Source organism: Lytechinus variegatus, chromosome 2, assembly GCF_018143015.1.
Source record: "Lytechinus variegatus isolate NC3 chromosome 2, Lvar_3.0, whole genome shotgun sequence".
NCBI classification, from domain to species: Eukaryota; Metazoa; Echinodermata; class Echinoidea; order Temnopleuroida; family Toxopneustidae; genus Lytechinus; species Lytechinus variegatus.
In genome coordinates, this window is record NC_054741.1 from 17,751,749 (window position 1) to 17,777,806 (window position 26,058).

Here is a 26,058-nt window from a genome sequence, read left to right on the forward strand (position 1 = left end):
CACCTTTGGTAAAATTTGAGGAAAATACAATTGCAATCTTCGCAGGAATTAATGTTTTTCGTTCATCATTCCTTTAAGAAAATTGTTATCACCTGGTTTGTTCTATTGAACTAGACTAGACATTCATCCTCAAATTAAACCTGAAATGCTCTTGGTGAAAATGATGTGTGCAAAATACACAACTGTGCTGGGTAACAATTGATTTAAATTTTTGCCAAATGTCAGATTTTGAGAAGAAAATCACACTGACATACAGTTGATTTTTTGTCAAGTGAGATACACATCGCACAACAAAGCGTGATATCCTTTTATGTGTTATCCCAACTGTGATGCGGTGAAACAAGTATTTCTGGAGATATGGCAGATTTTAGGAGTTCATCAAATTCACAGTTTATTTAGAATTGCCTGGAATTTGTAATATATAATTCAAATATAATTTGTAATTATTATTATTTTTTATTATTTTATTCAAAAAAAAAGTTTACAATCAATTTACAGGAGAATATACAATTACAAAGTGAAAAGGGATGTTTACAGAACAAGTCCAGGTTGCCTGGAAAAGGAAAAAGTTAAATAAATTACTGTAGCCTGCAGGCTATCCTCCCGACCTGGACTTGTATGTAAACACCCCAAGAATAAAAACATGTATATAGATTATTATATTAATACAAACAATAATTCATATAGAAAAAGCATATTGAAATTGATATGTATAAGAACAATCCAATAGTGTGTGATTAGATTCGTAATTACAGGACATTTGTAATTGTTTTCTTTGGTTGCCACGCAGTCAAGCTAAGCTTATTGTGGCAACCCCTGCAACTTATATCTTTATATTATAGAAAACATAAATATGTTCTTTATTTTGTGTGTCAGTATTTTTATTTGTTTTCTTTTTAATTTGTATATGAAAAAGTTCAAGAAATCAATAAAATTTAATGAATATCCCAATATTTGTCACCATTTCCTTTGTACAGGTTATAGAATGTGTCTTGTACCATTTTAGCACTGTAGATGAATAACAAAATTCATGATAGTCTTAAATACTAATAACAAATTATTAAGCGATTAGTATGGAAATTCTAAGCACATAGTTTTCTATGTATAACTTTACACCAAGTTGCAAAATTAATAAGAAAAATATGATATGAAATTGTAAACTTAGCCTGAAGTAACTACAAAAAAAATGAAACAATACTAAAAATTTAAGCTTGTGTGCACTTCCATTGACAACCCACAACTGGGTCATTCCAGAGGAACATCTTTTAAGTGGTAAGGTTTTAGCAGGGCTGTGAAACTGACTTACATAATTGCTTCCAGAGGCCTTTAGTAAGATGATGAATTTGCTTCATTCCACAGAACCGATGGAGATTTCAACAGACCCGTTTGATTTCAATCAATTCCCTTACGGCAGCCAAGTCTCTATAGACACACAGCGCGATGGTACCAAAAGCGGTCATGTGATATGGGTCGGCAAGCCTCATCAAGATGTGGAGGTGCATGTTGGGATAGAATTGGTGAGGACAGAAATGAAAGGAAACAAAAACTCTGGAGATATCAATTTTTTCTGGCCTGCATAGCAGAGCAAGACTATTAATAGGCGCCGCTTTTCCGATGGCGGCGGCGTTGTCAACATTGAAATCTTAACCAAGGTTAAGTTTTTGAAATGTCATCATAACTTAGAAAAGTATATGGACCTAGTTCATGAAACTTGGACATAAGGGTAATCACTTATTACTGAACGTCCTGCCTAAGTTTCAGCCTTTCAGGCCACATGACCAAGGTCAAAGGTCATTTAGGGTCAATGAACTTTATGTTGGGGGAATCGATATCAAAATCTTAGCCAAGGTTAAGTTTTTTGAAATGTTGTCATAACTTCGAAATTATATGGACCTAGGTCATAAAACTTCATAACATAAGGATATAGTGCATCACTGAACATCCTGTGCAAGTTTCAGGTTAGATGACTGAGGTCAAAGATAATTTAGGGTCAACAAACTTTGGTTATGTTGGGGGTGTTTGTGACTCTGTCATAACTTTAGAAGTTTATGGATCTAGTTCATGAACCTTGGACATAAGAGCAGCAATGTAGTCCTGAATATCCTGCGCATACTTCAGGAAAATGGCCAAGATCAAAGGTCATTTAAAGGTCAATTAACTCTGGCCATGTTGGGAGTATGTGTTGAATTGGCATCGTAACTTAGAAAGTTTATGGATTTACCTCATGAAACATAGAAGGGTAATCAAGTATGATTGTTTGTGCATGTCTTAGGTCACATGGTCAAAGGTCATTTGGGGTCAATGGACATGATATTTTATTATCAGTGTTTTCTTCTGTGAATAATTATTCATTAGCTCTTTTCAAAGTTAGCACTGCTGCTATATTGAATTGCGTAATGCAGGTGAGACTGCCAGAGGTTGCTGTTATTAAAGAAATGAAGAGTGAAAAGCAATTCAGAGAAATCATCGTTATTATGAGAGAGTTATGAATGTTCAAAAAGTCTCAATTGACATTAATTTTGATTCTCAAAATGGCAACATATTTTCAACATGTCAGGCTATTGTGGACAATTTCTCTATATTTTGTACCCTTTGCTCTGTTGTCTTCTTCAACCTCAACTTGATGTTGTGTTATTTTTGCATTATACATTTTCCTGAAATATATCCTGAGATAAGAAGATGAAACTTGATTAACTTTTTATAATTCCCTTATTCTACTCCCTATGTCAATCTTGATTGATTGTCTATTCTGGGTTGCATTTTATGTTGTTTTATTTATTGTTTAGTTGTTGTTCTTGTTCATGCACTTTTCTTTGATTCTTTCAGACTACAGTATATAGAAATGTAAAGAAATGAATTGAATTCAGAGAGCTCATTTGATTTTAATTTTCTTGTATTACTATTTATAATGTAATTTGTCTTCATTTGTAAATCATTATCTTTTTTAGACTTTGTAGAACTCATACACATCTCCTATTTGTTATTTCATTACAAAGTGTTACTACTGCATATATTTTCATTAGGCTTGCAAGCTTTTGTTTGATATTTTGAACTCCTGTTTTTATGTAAAATATTAAGGTATTTTAATTTCAATATGTTTATTCTTCATTTGCTCTATTTTATCATAACCATTTAATGTATTTGAATAAATAAATGGCTGCTACTTTTTTTGGGGTATTTTTGCTAGGACTTTCCATGTTTAAGGAATGATGAATGCAATGATGGGACCTTTCGTGGAGTCGGATTGTTCAAACCCGAACATGTTGACAGAACTGTTTTGGTTCCAGCCTCTTGTGTTATGCCGTATGAAAGAAGTCTATCACCAGGTATGTACAATGTGTGCAATATCCATTTCTGTTAATCCTTGTACACAAGAGAAGATCAACTTTGATATCTTATCTAGATCCTGCCTGACTTGGATGAGTTCATGTTTAGTCCTTTTTTAGGCCAAGGCCTTTGGATTCAAAAGTACTCTTTGTATGTGATTAACTGTGTTCCAGCTAGATCCATTTTAGTGGTGGTTGCTACTTCACAGCAATATAAAGCTTTTTTTTTCTGGTGAAGTAAGTAGTCTTATAGCCAAAAGTGAAGAAACATCAATGTAATAACAATCTGACATTTAAGCAAATCTTTGAAAATAAACTAATATAAGAATGTTTAATGTAAATCAACTGAAAGAAGATTATAGATGGAAATGAATGCTAGTTCAATTCTTCTTTGTAAGGAGTTAGTTTTTTAAACATGTTTCATTTGAAATTAGCGGAAGCAGTGTTTTTCATGATGAGTGGTGGTCAGAAATCTGTGCTGGTTGGGCCCAACCATTGCCGTCCACTTTAGCTATAACACTGGTGATTAATGATAGGACAATCTGGGCTCTGTAACACAAAGGTTTGCGATGAATTGAAATTATGAAAGAACCGCACTGATTGGTTCCCGGTCAGTATTTTAAACAGAGTCCGCATGCAACGATGATCTTGATTGGTCATTGGTATTTAACGATTGATTGCAAACCTTCGTGTTACAGAGCCCTGGTTACAGTTTCACAAAGAGTTCAGTGTGAATTAAAGTCATAATAATAACAACCTGTAATTGTGAATGAATTTTCTACTATAACCTAGGTTTATGTCTGACTCATGACGAAAACCACCATTTGAGAACACTATACCCCAATTTTCCAAAATCAATTCTCTTCTCCAAGTACGACAAACCCACTGCCCCAAGTTTAAGTATCAAAACACCTGTTTCTTGACCTCGGTCTGAAGATAACACAACAGCCCTAGCGCAAAGCATGCCGCCATTTTATTTACTTTCCTTATTTCGAGGTCGATTTTCTTCGTTCAAAATTGAAAATGGACTAACATTGGATTTCTGAATACAATATGCCTTTGAAAACATGATTAAATATCGAATACAATAATTTCATTCTGAAGGTCCTACTACAGACAGGGAAGTCTTACGTAATAGCACAGCTGTTGTATATCATTTCGTCCTTGGCTCAACGTTCATTTACTGGCCTGTGGAGGTGAAATTGAGACAACGGGAATTACCTGGCCAAGAAGGGTTTATCGGGGCTTGGAAATGTTATTGAGAGTTTCAAATGAAAATTGGGGTAAAACACTGCAGTTTGCAATCTGAACTGCGGTCTTTCTCCAAACGGGGGTTTGACGTAATGCTTGCAACTAGATTTGTGAACTCTGCATGCTTATCTTGCGGTATCTCATACAGGGAATAATTTTGCTTTCCAAATTTGAATAGCATTTTTTGGTCATAAGAGAAAAGCTCTCAACTAAGTAATGTACAGTCCTTTGTAGAAATATGCTATACAAAAGACTTTATGCCTAGTATCTTTAAAAATGTGGAGCAAATTGCGATGTGATACCGGGAAAATTATTCCCTGTCATATATTTCCTACAAAACATGAAAGCATCCACGTCTACTTGAATTTTTTTCTTAAACCTTGGACAGAGACCGTAAAGGATTCCATTAATGCTACCTCTGCTTCACCGATGGAAAGACTCGACATGATACCTGGCCCTCCCCCATATCACAGACATCACAGTGATTCGTTAACTGAGGATGTTGCCGCTGGCTTTGAACGTCTAGCAATGACTGATGTTAGTGATGCCATCATGTCCACTTCACCCAGTAAACCACATTCAGCTCCTATCATAGACAAAAGTAATTGAACCACACTTCTTTCATTTCCTTGCAAAGCTCAATTCCATTGTGTTTATATTCTTGAAGATGTTATGTCACTCTTATAAATATAAATGTATATATAGTCGTACTGTTAAATTTAAACAGAACACATTGATATTTCAAAATATCACATACAATTGAATAATGGGTAGTGATATTTTTAAAATAAGTCAAATTGATAATGATATCATGATTACATTGATCAATAATGCAGTAAAATGGTTGCAGTGAATCAAACAGCTCTTTTTATTTTTGGCTGAGGTAATTGATATCAAAGAATGAATTTCTTGCTAGTAGAGTGAAATGGATCTCTTCATTGGCATTTAAACAATTTTCATTCATACATTTTTTTTTCACTTAAGGGGGTGGGGAAGACGGTAAAATTAAGTTGTTTTACACGTATTGATAATCAACAATACCTCTATCAAACTTTAGGTTAATTTTTATTGTTGTCACACTTTTTGACTTAAGGAAAATATTATTGCATATAAATTGAATGATGACGTGCTTTGTCATTGCAATCAAATTGATATTGATTTCAGTTAGAAATCCAAGAAAAGAAGTATACCTGGCTGAATAGTGGATTTGTATGATTGTTGTACAGAAGCAGTGGTTGAGTTTTGAAGTTTGAAATTATATCTAGAAGCCTTCTGTTGAATTTTCTTATTAAAACAGACTCGGTGTTTGGCAAACCTACAGATCCTGGAGCGGTACGAGTAAAGGTGCATGCAAAGCCCTCCTCCACTGGAAACATACCCACATCTTTTAAGTACGGACAGACATCAGCATTAGAAACTGGTACCAGAGGGACAACTCGTCCCAAAGACTCTGGCTCAAAAACAGTTGCTCTGGCAGAAAGCAAGCAAGAGAAAAGCAATTGGACTACCAAGAAATTTCCCCAACGCAACGAGAGTCACTCAAGAAGAAATGATGCATATCACTCATCTTCTTCAGATGTTCCTATTGTTCATAGAAAGACAGCAGGTGTCAAAAGTCATAGAACAACGGGACAGGACCATGGTAGGATTGTCAGTAAATGTGAGTTGGAGGGAGAGATGATCATTTTGTGACTCTTAGTATTAAAGAAACATATCACATACAAAAAATGATAATTTGTGTTTGATGAAAATCAAATGGAATCATAAATTGTAGTTCTGCCTATCAAAGCTAGGTGGTTTTTTTTTTCATGATTTCACAAATCCAAAAGTTTTTTCAATATATTTATCGCATGGACCAACAACTGATAGATTGGGAAAGAAATGAAAGTGCCTTGCTCAGAAACTTGCTTGAATTATAAAAGTGCAAATGTGTCAAAAATGCACTGAAATATTCTTAAATCTTGAGTGGAACTTCTGTCATCTTGAAAATTACATCCAAAGAACACAATTTCATCAGTTTCAAATCAACATTTGCTGACAAGTGATTCTTGGTAAATTCAAAACCATTGTAGTTGCCTTGAAACTGAAATGGTGATAGACAACAATGTTTTTTTTTTTTTTTTTTTTTGGGGGGGGGGGAGTCTGAGATCAGGTAATCTATTAAATGAATAAATCATGAAAATGAGGAGACCTTTTCGCAAAAGTTGTAAGCAATGGCAATTGTGTTTCTCCACCAATCAAAACCAAGGATATTTGTGAGATCTGACAGCTTGTCAGACAATAAATATTGATTAAATACATCCCTGAACATTTTTAGCTCATCCGGCCCGAAGGGCTAGATGAGCTTATGCCATTGCGTGGCGTCCGGCGTCTGTCGTCCGTCCACAATTTCAAAATGCTTCTTCTTCGCCATTTCAAGTCCGATTTCATTTATGTTTGCTTTATATGATAGCACTAGGTAGGGGATTCAAAACTTCTACACAGAATTTTGAAATTCATTAAAAGTGCTAATTTATGCATATTTTAAAAAATTCACAAAAAATGCTTCTTCTTTATTTGTTGACCAATTTGAATTTTTTGCTTCCATCTGGTAGAGCTCCATGAGGTTCACCAAACCTTTAAACAGAATTTTGATATATTGATCAGAACAATTTTTATGCTAATTTTACGAAATTAATTTATGCATATTTTAAAAAATTCACATAAAATGTTGCTTCTTTATTTTTGACCGATTTTGATTTTTTTCTTCCATCTGGTAGAGCTTCATGAGGTTCACCAAACCTATACACAGAATTTTTAAATTTGGAGTAGAAAATTATTTATGCTAATTTATGTGAAATTCATAAATCACAGAAAATGCCTCTTTATTTGTTGACTGAATTTCAAAATGCTTCTTCGTCACTTCAAGTCTGATTTCAATTCTGTTTGCTTTATATGATAGCATTAGGTGGGGGATTCAAAACTTCTATACAGAATTTTGAAACTCATTAAATATGCTAATTTATACATATTTTTAAAAATTCACATAAAATGCTTCTTTATTAAATTGTTGACCAATTTTGATATTTTTTCTTCCATCTGGTAGAACTTCATGAGGTTCACCAAACTTTTACATGGAATTTTGAAATTTTCAGTAGGACACTATTTATGCTAATTTATGCAAAATTTATTCATAAATCAGAGAAAATGCCTCTTCTTTATTTGTTTACTGATTTTGATTTTTTTTCTTCCATCTGGTAGAGCTGCATGAGGTTCACCAAACTTGTACACAAAATTTTGAAATTTTGTCGAGAAAATTATTCATGCTAATTTATGCAAAGTTTATTCATAAATCACAAAAAATGTTTTTTCTTCTTCATTTGTTGATCAATTTCAATTTTGTTTGCTGCATATGATAGCTGGAGGTGGTGATACAAAATTTCAACACAGAATTTGAAACTCATTAAATATATAAATTTATTCATATATTTTCAAAACTCATAAAAAATACTTTTTTATTTGTTGATTGAGTTTGATTATTTTTGTTCCATCTGAGAGCTACATGAGGTTCACCAAGTTTCTACACAGAGTTAAAAAAAATTTACTAGAAAATTATCTATGCTTAATTCATAGAGCTATTTATAGGAAATTTATTCATAGATCACAAAATGCTTCTATGTCATTTCTTCATCAATTTCAATTCTATATCCTCAATTTATGTCACCAATATAATTCACTACAGTGTTAACTGGGCTGAAATTAAAATTGTGTTAAATTTCGTTGCGAGATGCCAGATGAGCTCCACATCATAGATGTGCTAGTTCATATCGCAAAGTGATATATCATCCTATATACACATAGACTGCACTCTTGATGACATTGAATTATTTATTACCTGAATTTGCTTTAATATGAATATACCTATATCGTTACCCTGAAAAGAAGTATTATTTACTGATCAGATCCATTTTTCCTCAAAAAATCATGTTGTGCAGTCACTCTCCTGAATGATGTCCTATCCAATGTGGCGTTACATATACATGGACAATGGAAGACTTTAGCCGAGAACTTGGGAATCATGAACAAGGAGATAGCTGATATTGTCAGCAGCAACTCGACTTCCAAGGAATGTGCTATGGATATGCTACGAAGATGGCGTGAACAGATGTCAAGCTCTCGGGATAAACTCGGACCACTCATTAAGGCCTGTCAGAAGAGTGATTTTAATTATCTTGCTAATGAACTAGAACAAGGTGAGCTGGTGATATTGGAATAGTCGAAGTGCGAGGGAGGGGTATCGAGCAATAGAGAAGTAAGAAATTGTATAGGGAGAGAAAGAAAGATGGCTGAAGTAATGGTGATAGAATATACAGACAGGCCAATGAACATAAAGAGGGAAAAAGAGAGAGAGAACAAAAAATTGTATCCAGATTATTGATATTCTTAAAAGTCTGATGAGCATACATTACTGATGAAGATACATTACTGATGTTAACAATGATAATAATGATAGCTGGATTTATAGAGGGCATTTCCAAGAGGAAACAAAGTCCAACTATTGAACACCCTGGCTTTATCTTTAGCCGCTGCTCCCAGAGTGCCGTGCAATTGAAGTATTACTGCCAAGTACCCATTCACCTCACCTGGGTGGAGCGCAGCACAGTGTGGATGAATTTCTTGCTGAATAGACTACACAACCTCAATTGATCATTGAATTGTGTCTTTCAGGACTAGACGAGCAAAGGCTGCATCATATAGCAGGCCAGGTCCATGAGACCGTCTGGAATGTCCTCGGGGACAGCCTTGGCCTGGAGCGTGACCATCTAAGCCGGCTCCAGATGGAGGACCCCCATCCAAGTCAGAGGGTTTATAACATGCTCCTTGACTGGAGACTCACTCTGACCTTTGACACTGATAAGCCTCTCATGCTAGCAAAAGGTCTTGGTGACATTGGTATGGATGAACTAGCTATGGAAGTATGCAGGGGTGAGTTGTATTTCTCTTAATTTAGTCTATTGATTACGTGTAACACTGTGTTTGTATTAGATGAGTGTACTTTGATATATTCCAGTGTAAAGTGCATTGAGAATTTAGTATTAATTTGATAAATCTATGTAGGAGAAGTTCTCTTTTAGACCATATGTGTTAGTCTCGTGTTTCATGACATAACTTTTTATTAAATTGTAAATATGTGTGTTGTAATTTTCTGACTCTCTTGGTTGAATCAACTTTTTGTACCAGTAGTTAGTAAAGGATAAATAGTTATTGATGCAAAAAACAAAAACCCATTGTTTTCTTTATTATGCATGTCATGTATTAAGAGCTATCTTTAAAAATCCATTTTGACTTCTAGGATCATCCGTGTGTAATGGTGAAAATTGGTGAAAATTTTCAATTCATGTATCAATGCCAAGAAAATATATTGAATTGTTATCTAGATTAGATACACTTTAATATTTGAAAATAATGTGTGCATAACAGGTCTAACAGCTGAAGTACTTGAAGATGTCGCCAGGGGCGCTAAAGAATTCTGGAAACGTCTTGCAATGGAGCTGCACCTGACAACCAAAGAGCAGAAGTATCTTGAGAAAGCAAATGATGACCTTGCTGCAGCATATGAAACCATTTCAAGATGGAAGAGACGTCAGGAGCCTGAAGGGGACCTCCTCAGCCTTCTTTCAGATGCCCTTAGGAAATGTGGCAGGGAAAGCCTGGCAAACAAGGTTGTCAAAGGTGAGTTCAAGGCATCAGGGTGTCTCGGTGGTTTAGCGCCCGCCTCACAAACAGGAGGACGTTGATTCGATCTCCGGCCGAGTCATACCAAAGACTCTAAAACTGGGACATTCTGCCTTCTTGTCAGGTGCTCGTCGTATGAGAATGGAGGAAAATAATAATTACATTATGTTTTGGAGGACCCGCTGGAAGAAGCCGAGAGTGGCTACCCTGGGTAAATAATAGTTAATAATATTACTCTCAATATTATGGCGTGAAGAATCTTCTCTATAAAATTATTTTCTCTCAAATTCACTCTCAACCAATCAGATGCAAGAATATCATTTAGCTTTTAACAGTTGCACTCAATATCATCGACAGAAAGCTCCATGAAAGACTCTCAAGTCTGTCAATTTGATTCACTTTCTTTGCATATCACTCAGGAACAGTTCTGAGACAATGATTTCATGTTCATGTAGGAGTTTTGTGTATGTACATATGATTCTCTTTGCATTTTGTTGTTATTACATTGATTTTTGTTGTAGCTGCCAATATGAAATTGAACAATTCCAGAAAGTATGTATGTTCAAGCCCCTATGTGGGCCTTCCTGGCATGATTTTTGTCTTGTTTTCTAGTTTTTATGATAGGTTGTAATGCCCTTAATTGAAAGTGGCTTGAGCAGTTTGTTTGTGAAGTGAGTAAATATTGAGGCAATGGGGTCTTGGGTGCACAAAAAGTTTGATTAATTTCTAGTATTTCCCCTCTTGGAATTCAAGCAGTAAATACTATTCAGGAACCTATCACCAGTAACCTATCCTGGGCCTGTTTTGGGCCAATCTTGATCATGTGAGTGACCAAAATTATGACAAATCTTGAATTTAATTAGTTATAAATCTACAAATATAAAGAATTAGTAATTCAAGGGTGATATAACATTAACATGTTTAGTCAGCTATCATTTGAAAATATTTTTTGCCGTCTCCAATATGCAGGTTGAAGGTCAGAGATCAAAAGAAGAGGGTCATGTGAGCAACTTCACACAGAAGCATGATTTTGAAAGTTTAATTAGTAATAAATCTATGAAATTTTTGTCTCGCCTGAACAAAGTTTGGCAGAGACCTAGTAATCACTTTTCTTGTTGGTCTGTTACTAGTAGTTTGTTCCAAAATGTTAAAGTTTTTGTTCCACTTGCTCTCATTTCTTTATTTCTACATCAATTATATTCATACTCGGTCCATATGATCCTTGGGTAGTACCACATATGTAGTCATGAGATTGATGGGGTCAAAGGTTTTATATGTAGGGGTCAAAAGGTCAAATGGTATGGGGTCATGTCCATCTTCTTAAAAAAAAAGTTTTTGTGCAACTTGCTCTCATTTCTTTATTTCTTCATCAAATGTGATCATACTTGGTTCAAATAATTTTTTGGTAATTCCACTTGTGTGCAGTTGAGGATGATGGGGTCAAAGGTCATCAAGGGGTTTAAAAGGTCAAGTTTTGTTCAACTTGCTCTCATTTCTTTATTTCTACTTCAATCATGCTTACACTTGGTACAAATAAATGTTGAATAATACCACATGTGTGTTCATGAGGATGATAAGGTCAAAGGTCATCTAGTGGTCAAACGATCATATTGCATAATTTGTTGATCGCTAAATCATGCTAGACTCGTGGTTCACCTTGTAATCAAAGTCAAGATTTTTCATAATTTCATTCACACATGTGAACAAGAATGGCCCTTGTGCAATTTAGACTGGTGTCTTGCCAAAGAGTCTACCATACTTGCCCAGGCATGATTTATAAACTGTTATTGTGTTTAATAATACAAAGACTTGTCAACAAACCAACTCCATGTATCTGAGAAGAGGAAAGTAGGAAATACTTTTTTCTAACTTGGCAAACCCATGTTGATCCATCTTAATACTTTGCAAGGATACACGGTTTATGCTATGAGGAAATATCTTTCACAGAATGACAGTGTTTCAAATTCATATGGGTTTCCCACTGCTACTGAAATTCCATAACAAAAGTGATATGTTATCACACAGGAAAAAGGAAATGTAAGTCGGTTAATACAAAAATAATCATTGCTGTGCCAAATGATACCACTTTTAAACTTATTATCAGAGTGTGGATAATCGACAAAAATGAATTATTTCTTGGTATTGTAAAGAAATTTGATATGCATCTTATGCATTAATATTATGAATGCTACACACACAAAATTAAGAAAAAAATTGAAGCAAATCATTGTGCAAAGGACTGCGCAGAAACTTGTTACAAAGTATTCTTCCTGTGAACTAACCTGCTGATATAAGTAAAATGATTACCTGAACCATATTGGGGCATCCATGGATCCGCCGATGTGTGCAGATAATGTTCATAGGTGTCTGGTATTTGCTAGCATGTTAGAAACTTGTCATTCAGATATTGTATTGTAGCATTTAGACACGCTGAAGAAGAGTTTGAAGGGATAGTCTTTGGATCCATTGGTTGTGTGTAGAGCATGCATGTGTGATCCAGGCCAAATCTTCCATTCTTGGCAGGTATGGATGATACCTTACTGGAGGTGATAGCCAACATGGTGGAGGACAAGCAGCACAGTATCGCCAACGCTCTGAGTATCCCCATGCAGGAGCAGTTTGGCCACAACGATAGCCGCCATGGAACCAAACCAAGCACACTCAGATTGCTCCAGTGGTGGCGTGCGAACAGAGCGATGAATGAAGAGGATGGACAGAGGAAACTCTTTGACGTTCTCATGAAGTATGGCTACAAGGATGCTGCTGACATGGTGTTGCCGGAGTCCTTCAGACCGCAGGTTCAACCAGAAAGGATTCCTCCACCAAGAGGTAGGTGTACAGCACTTACTGAAACTGTTAGACGTACGACATAGCACATCTGATTGATAGGCTTGTACCCACTTGGTCTACTAGCAAACAGTCTTCTTCTCATATCATCTTACTCCATCATGTGTTAAGCCCACTATCGATTTGGTCTAATTACCATTGGTCCAACCATCACTTGGTCTAAAACAAACTTGGTCTGTCATTTAGACCTCTGATACACCGGATTTCCTACCCGAGACCAGTCTCCGGGCGCCCAAGACTGGTTTCCAAAAAGTTGACTTAAATTTTTGACCCCCTATTACACCAGAATTGGAACGAATCTCGGGGTGCCCTGAGACAGCTTTCTGTGCATTTACACTGAATTACCAAAGCTATTTGACATAGGTTTGGTGGGGCGCCAAGCGCGCACTGTGTTTGTTGTTTGGATAATTGTTCCACGTTTAGGGCATCAATCGAGCCTGTCCCAGACCAGTCTCAGGCAGGTTTGCGTTTACACCGAATCCAAAGCAGTTTCCGGCACCCCGAGACCGGTCTCATGTAGGTTTGTGCGTTTAAACCGGATTAGAAACCCGCCCGAGGTTGGTTGTATGGCGCTCCCGAGACTATTTAGGAAATCGGGTGTAAGAGGGGTCTTAGTCTAAATGCCCTGATGGTCTAATTTCCACTTCATTAATTTATATTTGGTCCATAAAATAATGTTCATCTAATCCTGAAGACTGTCTCAGAACAAGTGGATATTGGACAAAATTTGTGCAGCATAATTGGAAATTATACAAAATGGTAAATAGGCTAAATGTCAATGAGACAAATGATTACGTCTGACCCCCTATATGTGAGACCTTCATAAAAAAAATTTCTCAGATTTTTAGCTCATCCAGCCCGAAGGGCAAGATGAGCTTATGCCGTGGCGTGGCGTCCGTCGTCTGTTGTCTGTCGTCCGTCCACAATTTCAAAATGCTACTACTTCGCCATTTCAAGTCCGATTTCAATTTTGTTTGCTTTATATGATAGCACTAGGTGGGGCATTCAAAACTTCTACACAGAATTTTGAAATTCATTAAATATGCTAATTTATGCGCATTTTTCAAAATTCACAAAAAATGCTACTTCTTCTTTATTTGTTGACCGATTTTGATTTTTTGCTTCCATCTGGTAGAGCTTCATGAGGTTCAGCAAACTTCTACACAGAATTTTGAAATTTTGACCAGAACAATTTTTATGCTAATTTATGCGAAATTAATTTATGCATATTTTCAAAAATTCACATAAAATGCTTCTTCTTTATTTGTCGACCGATTTTGAATTTTTTTCTTCCATCTGGTAGAGCTTCATGAGGTTCACCAATCTTGTACACAGAATTTTGAAATTTTGACTAGAACAATTTTTATGCTAATTTATGCAAAATTTATTCAGAAATCACAGAAAATGCCTCTTCTTTATTTGTTGACAGATTTTGATATTTTTTCTGCCATCCGGTAGAACTTCATGAGGCCCACCAAACTTCTACACAGAATTTCGAAAATTTTCAGTAGAAAATTATTTATGCTAATTTATGCAAAATGTATTCATAAATCACAGAAAATTCCTCTTCTTTATTTGTTGACAGATTTTGATTTTTTTTCTTCCATCTGGTAGAGCTGCATGAGGTTCACCAAACTTGTATACAAAATTTTGAAATTTTGTCTAGAAAATTATTTATTCTAATTTATGCAAAATTTATTCATAAATCACAAAAAATGTTTTTTCTTCTTCATTTGTTGATCAATTTCAGTTTTGTTTGCTTTATATGATAGCTCGAGGTGGTGATACAAAATTTAAACATAGAATTTTGAATCTGCTATTTATTCATATATTTTCAAAACTCACAAAAATTGCTTACTTATTTGTTGATTGATTTTGGTTATTTTTGTTCCATCTGAGAGCTACATTAGGTTCACCAAGGTTCTACACAGAGTTAAGAAATTTTGACTAGATAATAATTAATACTTAATTCATATGAAATTTATTCATAGATCACAAAAATTGCTTCTATGTCATTTCTTCATCAATTTCAATTCTGTATCCTCAATTTATGTCACCAATATAATTCACTACAGTGTCAACTGGGCTGAAATTAAAATTGTGTTAAATTGTGTTGCGAGATGCCGGATGAGCTCCACATCATTGACATGCTAGTTTGTTCTTTTGACAGTCTGGAATGTTCTTAAAGGAGCATGACGTGGTCAGTTTATAAAGTGAATTAAGACTTTAGAAAAATGGGGGTCGGACATACAAAAAAGTTGATCATGTCATAGAATTGCCCTTTGGAAGAAGATTAGAATTGAAAACATACAAAGTATTTGTAGACAAGTGGCAATTTAGTGAATGATGATTTTGTGAAAATTAAAGGAGAGGAGAAGAACAAACTGCATCAAGACAAATTGGAAAAAAGGAGATAATTTATTGTTTAAAATCATACATAGTCCAACAATAATAAAATTCATGACAAACACATGTTTCATTTCTAAAACCAGGACTTGATGATCAAAACGTGCTTGGAACGATTGCAAATATGAAGTGTTCTACCAGAGAACTTGCACACAAACTGCAAGTACCAGATACTGAAGTTGTCAGGATTCAGAAGCATTGGCATGATGTCTCCAAACAGAAGTACTTTTTCCTTAGGAATTGGATTAACAGGAATGAAAGTATTTATTTGGGAAATAATCTTGGATGGCAGCTGTGTAAAATATTGTTGGAAATGGGAATGGATCATCATGCAGATTTCCTTGTTGATGGTGAGTTCATTTTCTCTCTTTTTCTTCTTCAGAGTATATGTTTATTATTATGTGATAATAGTTTGATTTATATACCCCACACTAAGATTGTTATCACTGATTGGTCAAAATTGCATCATGTGATGCAGTGCTAATCTGTCTAACATCGGCTCAGGGGGTTTGATTTACTGTAAATTTCTTCTATCAAGTGCTCTGATAGTACTCGTAAACCCTTGAGGGCGGGGACACAACGTGTGTTCCTACGCGTGCATCTAGCTGGCTAGCGCTAACTGGCTGCACTTTGCTGCGCTGCTGCTGCTCTGTCATATGGTCAGGCAACAGCGCGCCGGCCATGGTGGATCAGTTGCCCAGGCAAGCAGCAGAGCTAGCAGCTTGTTTAAATTGAAAAGTGATTTAGAAATTCATATAAAAATATGGTAATACACTAGTGGCTCTAAAGTTGAAACATTTTGGTGTAGAGTTTTGTGATTCACGATGAGGTATACAAAACAAATATGGACTGCTCTGAATTTGGATGACAGTGAAAATCATCACTCTGTCAATGCTTTTCATACCAATAGAAATAAAGTTTTTTTCTAAATCTGTTTCGTCACATACATGTATTTCTACATTTTGAGTTTGGGGGGGTGGGTGTTAAACATTCTGCTTTCTATACATGTAGGTGCACAAATCATAATTCATTTGCATGACTACATGTTGATTTAAATTTTTTTTTTTTTCAAAAAAGCTTTAACATTTATCTTATCCATACCATAATGGACCCCCTCAAATATTCCTTTTCCCCATTTATGCCACTTAGAATTAACAATGAAAATTTCATGCATTCCTCTTCTTTTGGGAAAAACCTTTTGATTTTAATGTGTGTTTTTTTAAGAATATAGTTACCTGTGGCAAATGAGGGCGTAGCAATTCCCTTAGCATGACAAGTGAATGAAGCCCTGTTGACTTGTGATTGAAGTATGTGTGATTGGGTTATAAATTAATCTGTTTTGAATGCTGTGATTGAATACCGTCATGTTTTTATCAAATGGCCATTTCAAGTTCTGAAATTTCTTATCTGAAATGATGTGTTGTTTTGATCATTTACTACAGTCACAGATCTGCAGGCTTAACCAGTGATTCAGTTTAAATCATTTGAAATAAAATTCAGAATGATAATCTTGTAATAAATTGACCTGCATTATAAGCCAGTTCGTAGTTCCTTTCTGCGCATGATCAACAGATTCTACGCATGATCAGAGGAAGGTCATTTGTACTAAAGTGACATGGTGGTTAAAAATCTAATGAGATAAGCACCAACTTTGATGTCTTGATTATTCATATATTCTTTTGAATTGTCGTTTTCATTTACATCCACAAAAAACAACAATGCTTCCACGAACGACTGGTATTTCACGGTTTGCCAAGTACATTGTGCAACATGCTATGATAGGCATTCCAAGTAGGAATGCAACAAATGCCTTCATAAAGTGTTCATTGGTGTGTTATTCTAGTCACCTGGTCCATTCAATTTCTTCATCCTGCTATGTGAGGCAAGCTTACATAATATCTTGCTTTGAAATCTGCCTATAATGAAAGAAATGAAAGGTCATTCGACCAAAATTGTTCATGAAGTAACTACGAACTGGTCTATTCTAGGATCACATACATGCATCATCCTGCTGCATTTATAGCAAAAAACAAAAACAAAACAACTTGACTTGCCATGTAGAACATATAGTCTAGATGATCGGTGCAAAAAATAGCAAGAATTTTTCAGATTATGGTAAAAGCATGAAATTTGGCTGACAGGTAGAGAAAATCGTGCTGAACATTTTTAGCAGGGGGTGCCAACCTGACCTCTTCTCGTATAGCAACAGTTGCTAGGTAACACATTTACCTTGACAACCACCATTTTTGGGGTGTTATCTACATTTCAAAAACTATATTTTGACTTAGAAGCTCCGATTTTACAATCACATATCAAGAAACATTCCAACCACGTATAGCAACAGTTGCTAAGCAACACATTTTCAATAGCAACTATAGATGATTACTTAACACAACGTGTGGACATAATGTTTGAATGAAAGTGATTAGAAAATTGGTCAATGTGTGACTCTGGAGTGAAAAAAAATATACGAGATCCCTAAAAAGTTCAGAAACAGTCCAAATAGTTATATCATTATTATTATTATTATTACTATTTTATTTGGCATTCAAAAAACAAATAATACAAACAGATCAAAGACAAGATCAATCAAACTTGTACATGATAGAGAAGATAAGACCTGGATGAGAGTTGGAGAGGCTGCCTGGGTATGGAAAATGCTAACTTAAAAGCCATAACCCACAGGTCTAATGCCTGCAGGCCTAGTCTTATCTAGGTAACAAACCTAATTTCGATATACATAATTTTACTTTTTTTGCATACTTTTTACTCACACATGACAAAGCTAACACACAGACAAAAAAAAATCATCATTGGGCCATCGAATGTGCAGATAGGATCTCTTTTGTTATGAAACTGAAACAGGGTATCGCAGTAGATGTAGCATGGAACACTCGGAAAAAAACGAACCTAGAGGTAAAAGGGAAGCCGAAATTTTATTGACACTAACTAATCGCTCCCAATTAAATGACAAACCTTCTTGGGAAGTAATGGCGAGTAATGCATACGCACTTGTCAGTAAAATATGATATTGACTGACTTAAATATATATGTACAGTAGACCTGAAACAGCCACAAGAACCATTTCCTGTACATGCTCTGCAGAGCCTGGAAACAGAACTGATGGTCGGGACAAATCAACTCTTGGGAGATATTTCACGTAATGATAAATCCTGAATCTGAAAGTCTGATTCAGGTCAAAACACAACAGAACGGACAGGTCTAAATCAACTTCTGCAGGATTGAGTCATGTTAGATCAATCATGTAACTACAGGATCCGGCCAACATGACTAGAAACGGTTTGCCAAGTACATTGTGCAACATGCTATGATAGGCATTCCAAGTAGGAATGCAACAAATGCCTTCATAAAGTGTTCATTGGTGTGTTATTCTAGTCACCTGGTCCATTCAATTTCTTCATCCTGCTATGTGAGGCAAGCTTACATAATATCTTGCTTTGAAATCTGCCTATAATGAAAGAAATGAAAGGTCATTGCGACCAAAATTGTTCATGAAGTAACTACGAACTGGTCTATTCTAGGATCACATATGCAACACCGCACTGCATTTATAGTAAAAAACAAAAACAAAACAACTTGACTTGCCATGTAGAACATAATATAACTTGCAGTCTATATTCATGTATTGAAAAAAAAATGCAACCAGTCATTTTGTATTGAAAAGACCTTATTATTATCTTTAATTTAAATGAATTCACAACCCTTTAGAAAAAGAAAGAATAAAAAAAGATTGATAAATGAAATTATTGAATTGTTAATTTAAATATGTAAATGAATAGTAAATATAATAATAATATGTAGACAAAAAGATGAACTGAGAAAAAAATAACGAGAATAAATAAAGAAATAAAGAGATAAGAAAAAAGAATGAATATTATACAAATAATGCATACAGCCGAGTGTGTTAGTGGAAATGCAGAGCATGCAAAGTTTCTTTAGATAGGTGCCGCACTGTGCATGAGCCGCTGGCGGCGAGTGCCCAGTGCGCACCAACTGAAGAAACCAAGCTTTCTCTGCATTCTTTTACGCATGATAGAGCAAGTGCATTATTTGTTTTATAAAATAGCAACACAGAAACAAATTCTTAAAAAGTTACTGTACAGTTTTGTTGGACTGCTACTGCACTGGTTTGCTTGAGCGTGTAATGTCAACTTTCGTTGCGCACCTTTTGCACTGCCGTGCAGTGCACCAAAAAAGTTGGATGTCATGTGACGCTTATTGGCCAATCGCGATGCTTGAAATGATGCAACTATTTTATAAACAAGATTAAAACATATTAACAGATAACGACTGGTGAGGTGTGAGTTTGGCACCCTGTTGTATTTCTGAAGTATGAATTGTGAAATAGACGTATTACAAAATAGGAATATTGTGAAAAACAAGATATTGCGAAATAAGATATACTTTTGTATCATTCATTTTTATTTCTAAAGTAATACCAACCTCCCAGCCATATATACAGTTAGATCTAGCAAAACTTCTGAAATTCTCTTTTTATAGCAATTTTGCATAAAGTTTATCATTTAAAGTAGAGTGAGACTGCAATTAAAGAAAATTATTTGAAATTTTGTGCACTGGGTGACTTTTGCCCACCTAAGGTCATGTGCCTGTACTTGTAGTATTATTTTATATTTTGGGGACCTGTCTGTACATGTATGTCTGTCTTGTATTCAATCTTGCGTTCATTCGTATTTCAAGGTATATTTCCTGTAAATAGTTTGACATTAAAAGCATTAGAACAAACATTTGATTGCTCATGATCAAACTACACTTCAATAACACTGAATATCCACTTGGCCATGCCCATGACTACTTTAATAGGCATTTTTTCTCATTATGCCAAAAGCCAAATAACAAAAAAGCTTTCCATTTTAAACTAATTATAAATAGAAGATGAAATGCACATGTATGTTTAAAAAAATGTGTGGAGCTTGTAAATAATTACACATTTTTTAATTAACAGTGAAAAATCAAATATCGTAAAAGTTATAAACCCCTATTGAAGAATGCATGTTGTACTCAACTCTCATTTTGCCTTACTTGAATTATTGCATCCTTGTCTGGGGTAACGCTGCTAAAGTTCATTTGGATTGGTTATTAAAAGTGCAGAAAAGGGTAATTAGACTAGAATGTGGAGTTAGTTCACGATATAACACTAATATTTTGTTTCATGAAAACAAGCTCCTAAATTTACATGACATATTTGATCTCAACCTCAGTTGCATTATGTACCAATTAAATAAGAGAACTTCCACTTGCCCTTTATTCATTATGTGTTAGAAATGACCAAATCCATTCTTACTATACAAGATAAGTTTCTTTTCTCCACTTGCCATTGGTCAAAACTAGTTTTCGGCTAAATACATTTGTTTATACTGGGCCAAAATTATGGAACTCCCTTCCTTCTACTTTGAAGCAATCAGTTAGCCTCAGTGTTTTTAGAAACAAGTTAAAGACCAATTTGCTGAAGAAATACTTAGATCAGTAAACGAATGCATGCTTGTTAAATCTCGTCTAAGTTTATAAATTGTATTCTTCCCACAATTATCTGATGCAAAAATAGAGCTCTGCCTATTTTTCCCCTTTTCTCTCTTCTTTTTGAATTTTAGATTCTTATAGTTTAGGTCTAATAGGATTTGTTTGTTTTCTGCATTTCCCTTTTCTGTTACTTTTTAGTGTATCCTTTGTAAATATGTATATCTGTACTTTGGTTAGTTACTACAATTTTTTGTTTGCTTGTCCTATGATGTTTTAAATGATTGCTAATATAAGTTTTTAATATTCTGGTGGCCTATGGTCCACAAGCTAAGCTTTTAGTAGGTCACCACGTTTCATTTCCATCTGTTCTCATGGGTGTTACTTACATATTTATTATATAAAAAGTAGTGCATGTATTATTTATATTCTATAATTATTTACTTTTTGTTCTTTGCTATTTGCTTGTATTACATTGATTTACTGTTGTTGTTGTTTGATATCAAATTTGAAACAAAATAAAGATTCATTCATTCATTCAATGTCAAGTAATCTGTTCCTCTGATTGGTCAAAAGTGGAATTATGTATTTGACCATGCCTGCAAAACAACAAACCCAAGTGCAATGGGCATGGTTGAGAAGATTTCTGCCCATTGCCCCCTGACCCATCCCATAATAATGGGCATAGCTCAAATTGGCCAAGATCCCCAAAATGTTGCTTTCTGTGGTGATTGCAGGTACCATAACTATCAGTGCAATTTAATCGAAAATTTTAAACAACTCGTGCATTTACGTGCTCATTGTGCATGTGCACACAACATGACATTTTGATGAAACAAATATTGATTCTTGACTTCTGCATATTCTGTTCCCAATACTTTATTGAGCATTGTTAAAAAAATTATTGAAAATAATCTGAAGGGAAGTTATTCTGGACATATGGAGATATCAATCATCAAACCTTGTTTAAGTTGTTCAATGCTGAAGTTAATGCAAAACGTAAGTTCGGCTAGATATAACGTTATGTTAAGACAAACGCTAGACCTAAGGTTAGGCCTAATGTTCGGTCTGGCTTGTAAATTTAGATCTAACAGTAGCTGTTATGTTTGTTCTTAGATCATACATACAAAGGCTATTTTGGAGACTTTAAGACTTATAATGTGGTTGAAAAAAGATATGGACTGCTTTGATATTCGAGACATGGTTGTTTCTTTCGGCCCACAGGACTGCACCTGCCAGACCATGCCCTCCGGCATAGTCGCGTTGCGGTCCCCTTGAGCCTCTAGAAACAACCATGCTTCTCATAGCAGTCCATACTTCTTTCGAAGCTGATTCCATGATGCTCATGCATTTCCAAAATAAATGCATTTTATTCATTTTATTTTCTTAATCATAGAACTAAAGTGATGGGGAAACTAATGATCTTTGCTTGTTTTATACTGTTGCACTCATGTTCAGAATATTATTCAACACTGTAAACTAGATTGTTGAAAATTGTATTTAAAATACATGTAATAGATGAAAGGACCAACAATAGAACTTTCTTTATCTGAAATGCCATATGAAATTTACATTCTAAACATATATACTTACAGGACATTCATATTTTTCTCCAACCAACAGATCATTTAAAATGTGTACTTTTTATTCTGTTGAACTGTAACAATGCAGGAGGCCAAGTAATCCTTGATTCTTGGAATGAATCTGTATTATGTTAGGAACAATAAACAAAGTGTTTACTTCCTTTAATCTAAAGAAATAATTTGCATCTTATTAAAACATCCTTTCATTTTTGACATCCTTTTGTCAGGATGTGAATGGAAAAAAATACAATTATTTTGAAAGTACACAAATTATGAATATTGATTATCAACAACAAACTTGAAAGTGTGTTGAAAATCTATGTCAGGAATTTTCCTGATTTTCAAAAATATGAATTAGGTTTATCCTCTGAATTTCTCAAATTTTTGGAAATTTGGATGTTAAATAATTAGTATTTACATTTCAACAAAGTGAACAATAATTATCTGTATCAAGATAATTCCAATTCCTTAGACATACTTCTACATCCTTCTCTCTTGTGAATTTCAAGATGTATAATGCAAGGCTTAAACAGATTATAATGGGAGAGATTTTCTTGCCTTTTCTCTGCTGATCTAACATTAGACTATATCTTGTAGATTTAACTGTACTTAAAATATTTGGACGTCTAATTTGTGTATAATTAAATAGTTTAATGTATTGCTTTTTCCCATTTCTGAATGATGTACACCAAAGCCAAATGATATAGGCATTGGTCACGTTCTAGGGAATATATCTTAAAGTCTGTTAGTCTATGGAAGTAAAGAATCCTGTTTTAAGATATGTCATGTGAATTTTGAATCATATCTGCCCCTTTGGACCTTCTAGGGACTGCGTGATTCTATTATATTGGCTTCCCAGTAATTTTCAATCACTTTTAAGACAACTGAGCGATATGCCTCTGTTTAGAAAAAAAAGCATTACTGGTAGAGCATAAAATCTGCTAAATGGAAATATTCATAAAAGCGATGTAACTGTCCCACTATATTTCTTCATATAGAAATATAAGAATATTAGTATTTAAAGGAAACCAAAACCCAAGCAGCGAAGCAATCTTATTTGAAAGAGTAAAATGAGAAGAACAATTTAAAAATAGTTTCATCAAAATCGGTTATGAAATAAGCAAGTTATGGACGTTTAAAAAGTCTTGTTGTACTTTCCATGGAGATCCTCAAATTGGCAAACGTGCTTCAAAATGGCTGATTTTGTGGACAACTCTCCATTTGTTTTGTACACAAATTTTCAGATTTTCCCCTTTATATTACATATTTCATATTATCTTCTCCTGACCTTGACATATGTGGTGTGAATTATATTTTCCCATGACATATTTTGTGCTCAGAAGGAGGCAAGATGCATTTTGAAAGATAATGAGGAAAATCTGAAAATTTGTGTACAAAACAAATGGAGAGTTGTCCACAAAATCAGCCATTTTGAAGCACGTTTGCCAATTTGAGGATCTCCATAGAAAGTACAACAAGACTTTTCAAACTCCCATAACTTGCTTATTTCATAACCGATTTTGATGAAACTTTTTCTAAATTGTTCCTTTCATTTTACTCTTTCCAACAAGATTGCTTAGAACTCTTCTTGGGTTTTGATTTCCATTAAAAATACATATTTGTAGTTACCCAACAGACCCTGGTAGTAAACCTGCCATCTCTTCATTTTTTAATTCAAATTTTCCTCAAAAATAAAGAAGGTGTTAACCGATCTTTATTTTCAGATATTTCCCACACATATTTATTTTTTTACAAGTAAAATTGATAGAAATTGGCTAGTGGTGTAGTAGAGCATCAAGCAGAAGACACTTGTGACTGAACTACTCTCAGTCTCAATATGAAAATAGATCTAGGAGCTCTTTCATTCATATCATACAGGTCTTAAAAAAGTAAGTTAAAAAAGATACATTGACCCATCCTATCCTCAATTTCTCTTCTATTAAAGTCAACAATGAACATATCATTATTTATGGTTTGAAGATGTTTAACCTTCCAAGATTTTTTCTTAGAAGAGATAACAAGAAAGGGTATTATCGCCTCAGGGTCCATAGTGGTATATATAGTCATATGTGCATCAAAATAATTCAAAGTACTATATTACTGCTAAAAAATCTACTGGGCACAAGACATTCAAGTACATATCCTTCTATTTGCAGTTTGCATTGAATTATCTTTTTTCTTTAAGACTTTAGTATGTGTGAATGGCTCAGACTCAGAAATATTTATTAGTTTTGAATTCCAAAGTCTACACCTCTTTTTTTGTTTCCTTTTCATTATTTTCAATTTATTATTTTTTTCATTATTCATGGCTTATTTTGAAATTGTATCTTTTAGCAGGTGGCTGAATCGCACGATTTGCATAAAAAAAAGTTGATGATGGGTATGGCATTTAAATATTACCGGGGTTTAGCTTCAAGTATTCTGGTTTGTCCTCTGTTTCAAGTTTGTTTACAATGTTCTGTATCGTGGATTTTTGTTTACACTCCATCAAAGAAAGATCATCAAAAATCATGGGAAGTGTAGTAATATTATGTAAAACATAAATGACAATGTATATTTATTCTGAAGAGGAACTAAGAATAACCATGTGATAATTAAGGAAGGAAACACTCCATTTCAGAACATGTTTATAATAAAAGTTCAGAAGATAAGTCCCTTCCCTTGGTAAATAAAACACTGAATCACCCTCAAATCTCCCTCAATACAATATACATTCCAGCAGTTTCCAGCAATGCCCACTCATCAACTGAGGAATTGTGCAAACGTCACATGGGGATTACCAAGAGATGACATCATCACCCATATTAAGAAATGTGAGGGTGTCTGCTCCATGAATTAGTCTTGTAAATCGGACCTAGGAAGTTTACTATCATGGTTTAAGTAACAAAAGAATGTCAATGTGTACTGAAAAAATTATCTGTTTTACCCTGGAGATGTATAATTGATTTTATTAAGTATACGTTTGCTCCTTTTTAAAATTCATTATCATTCCTTTCAACCCAGTCATGTTGGAAATATGGTATAGGGTAAATAAGGTTTGTTTTTACAGACTATGTCTTCAGTTATTGGATACATATTCATAACCTTTGGTTGGCATAGCATTAAACAGCTGATTCGTAAAGTATGATAAGCCTTCTGTTAACTATCAGCAGGTCTTGACCAGATGTGGACTTTGGAACAGATTTATTTTTGTCATGTTTGAAGTTTGTTTTGAAAATGAACCTATAAAAGCCTCTACTGCATGATATCCAGCTAGTTGTGATATTGAGTGGAGATCCTTTCCTCGTTAAACATTGAATATTCCTAAAGACAAAACTACTTGGATTGTATTTCCTTCAAGGAATGTATCTCTTTTGCTCTCATTGTTGCTGTAACACTAAAGGATTTCTAATACTTTCCTGTGCTGTGGATGATTAATCTGGCAGGTGTTTTCT

General features: G+C 34.6%; 1 protein-coding gene across 2 annotated transcripts in view; it reads left to right on the forward strand.

Annotated features, from left to right (window-relative positions):
• The window catches only part of LOC121407476, a 53,328-nt gene that overhangs the window by 15,768 nt on the left and 11,502 nt on the right, over positions 1-26,058 (forward strand). The window contains exons 5-13 of one of the 2 annotated variants that reach the window (XM_041598566.1): positions 1,360-1,517; positions 3,188-3,326; positions 4,966-5,178; positions 5,875-6,237; positions 8,552-8,809; positions 9,285-9,542; positions 10,038-10,289; positions 12,816-13,121; positions 15,632-15,895. In XM_041598566.1, the coding sequence (XP_041454500.1) occupies positions 1,360-1,517; positions 3,188-3,326; positions 4,966-5,178; positions 5,875-6,237; positions 8,552-8,809; positions 9,285-9,542; positions 10,038-10,289; positions 12,816-13,121; positions 15,632-15,895 (2,211 nt within the window). The remainder of the gene's footprint in view (positions 1-1,359; positions 1,518-3,187; positions 3,327-4,965; positions 5,179-5,874; positions 6,238-8,551; positions 8,810-9,284; positions 9,543-10,037; positions 10,290-12,815; positions 13,122-15,631; positions 15,896-26,058) is intronic. The other variant, XM_041598568.1, reaches the window with a different exon arrangement.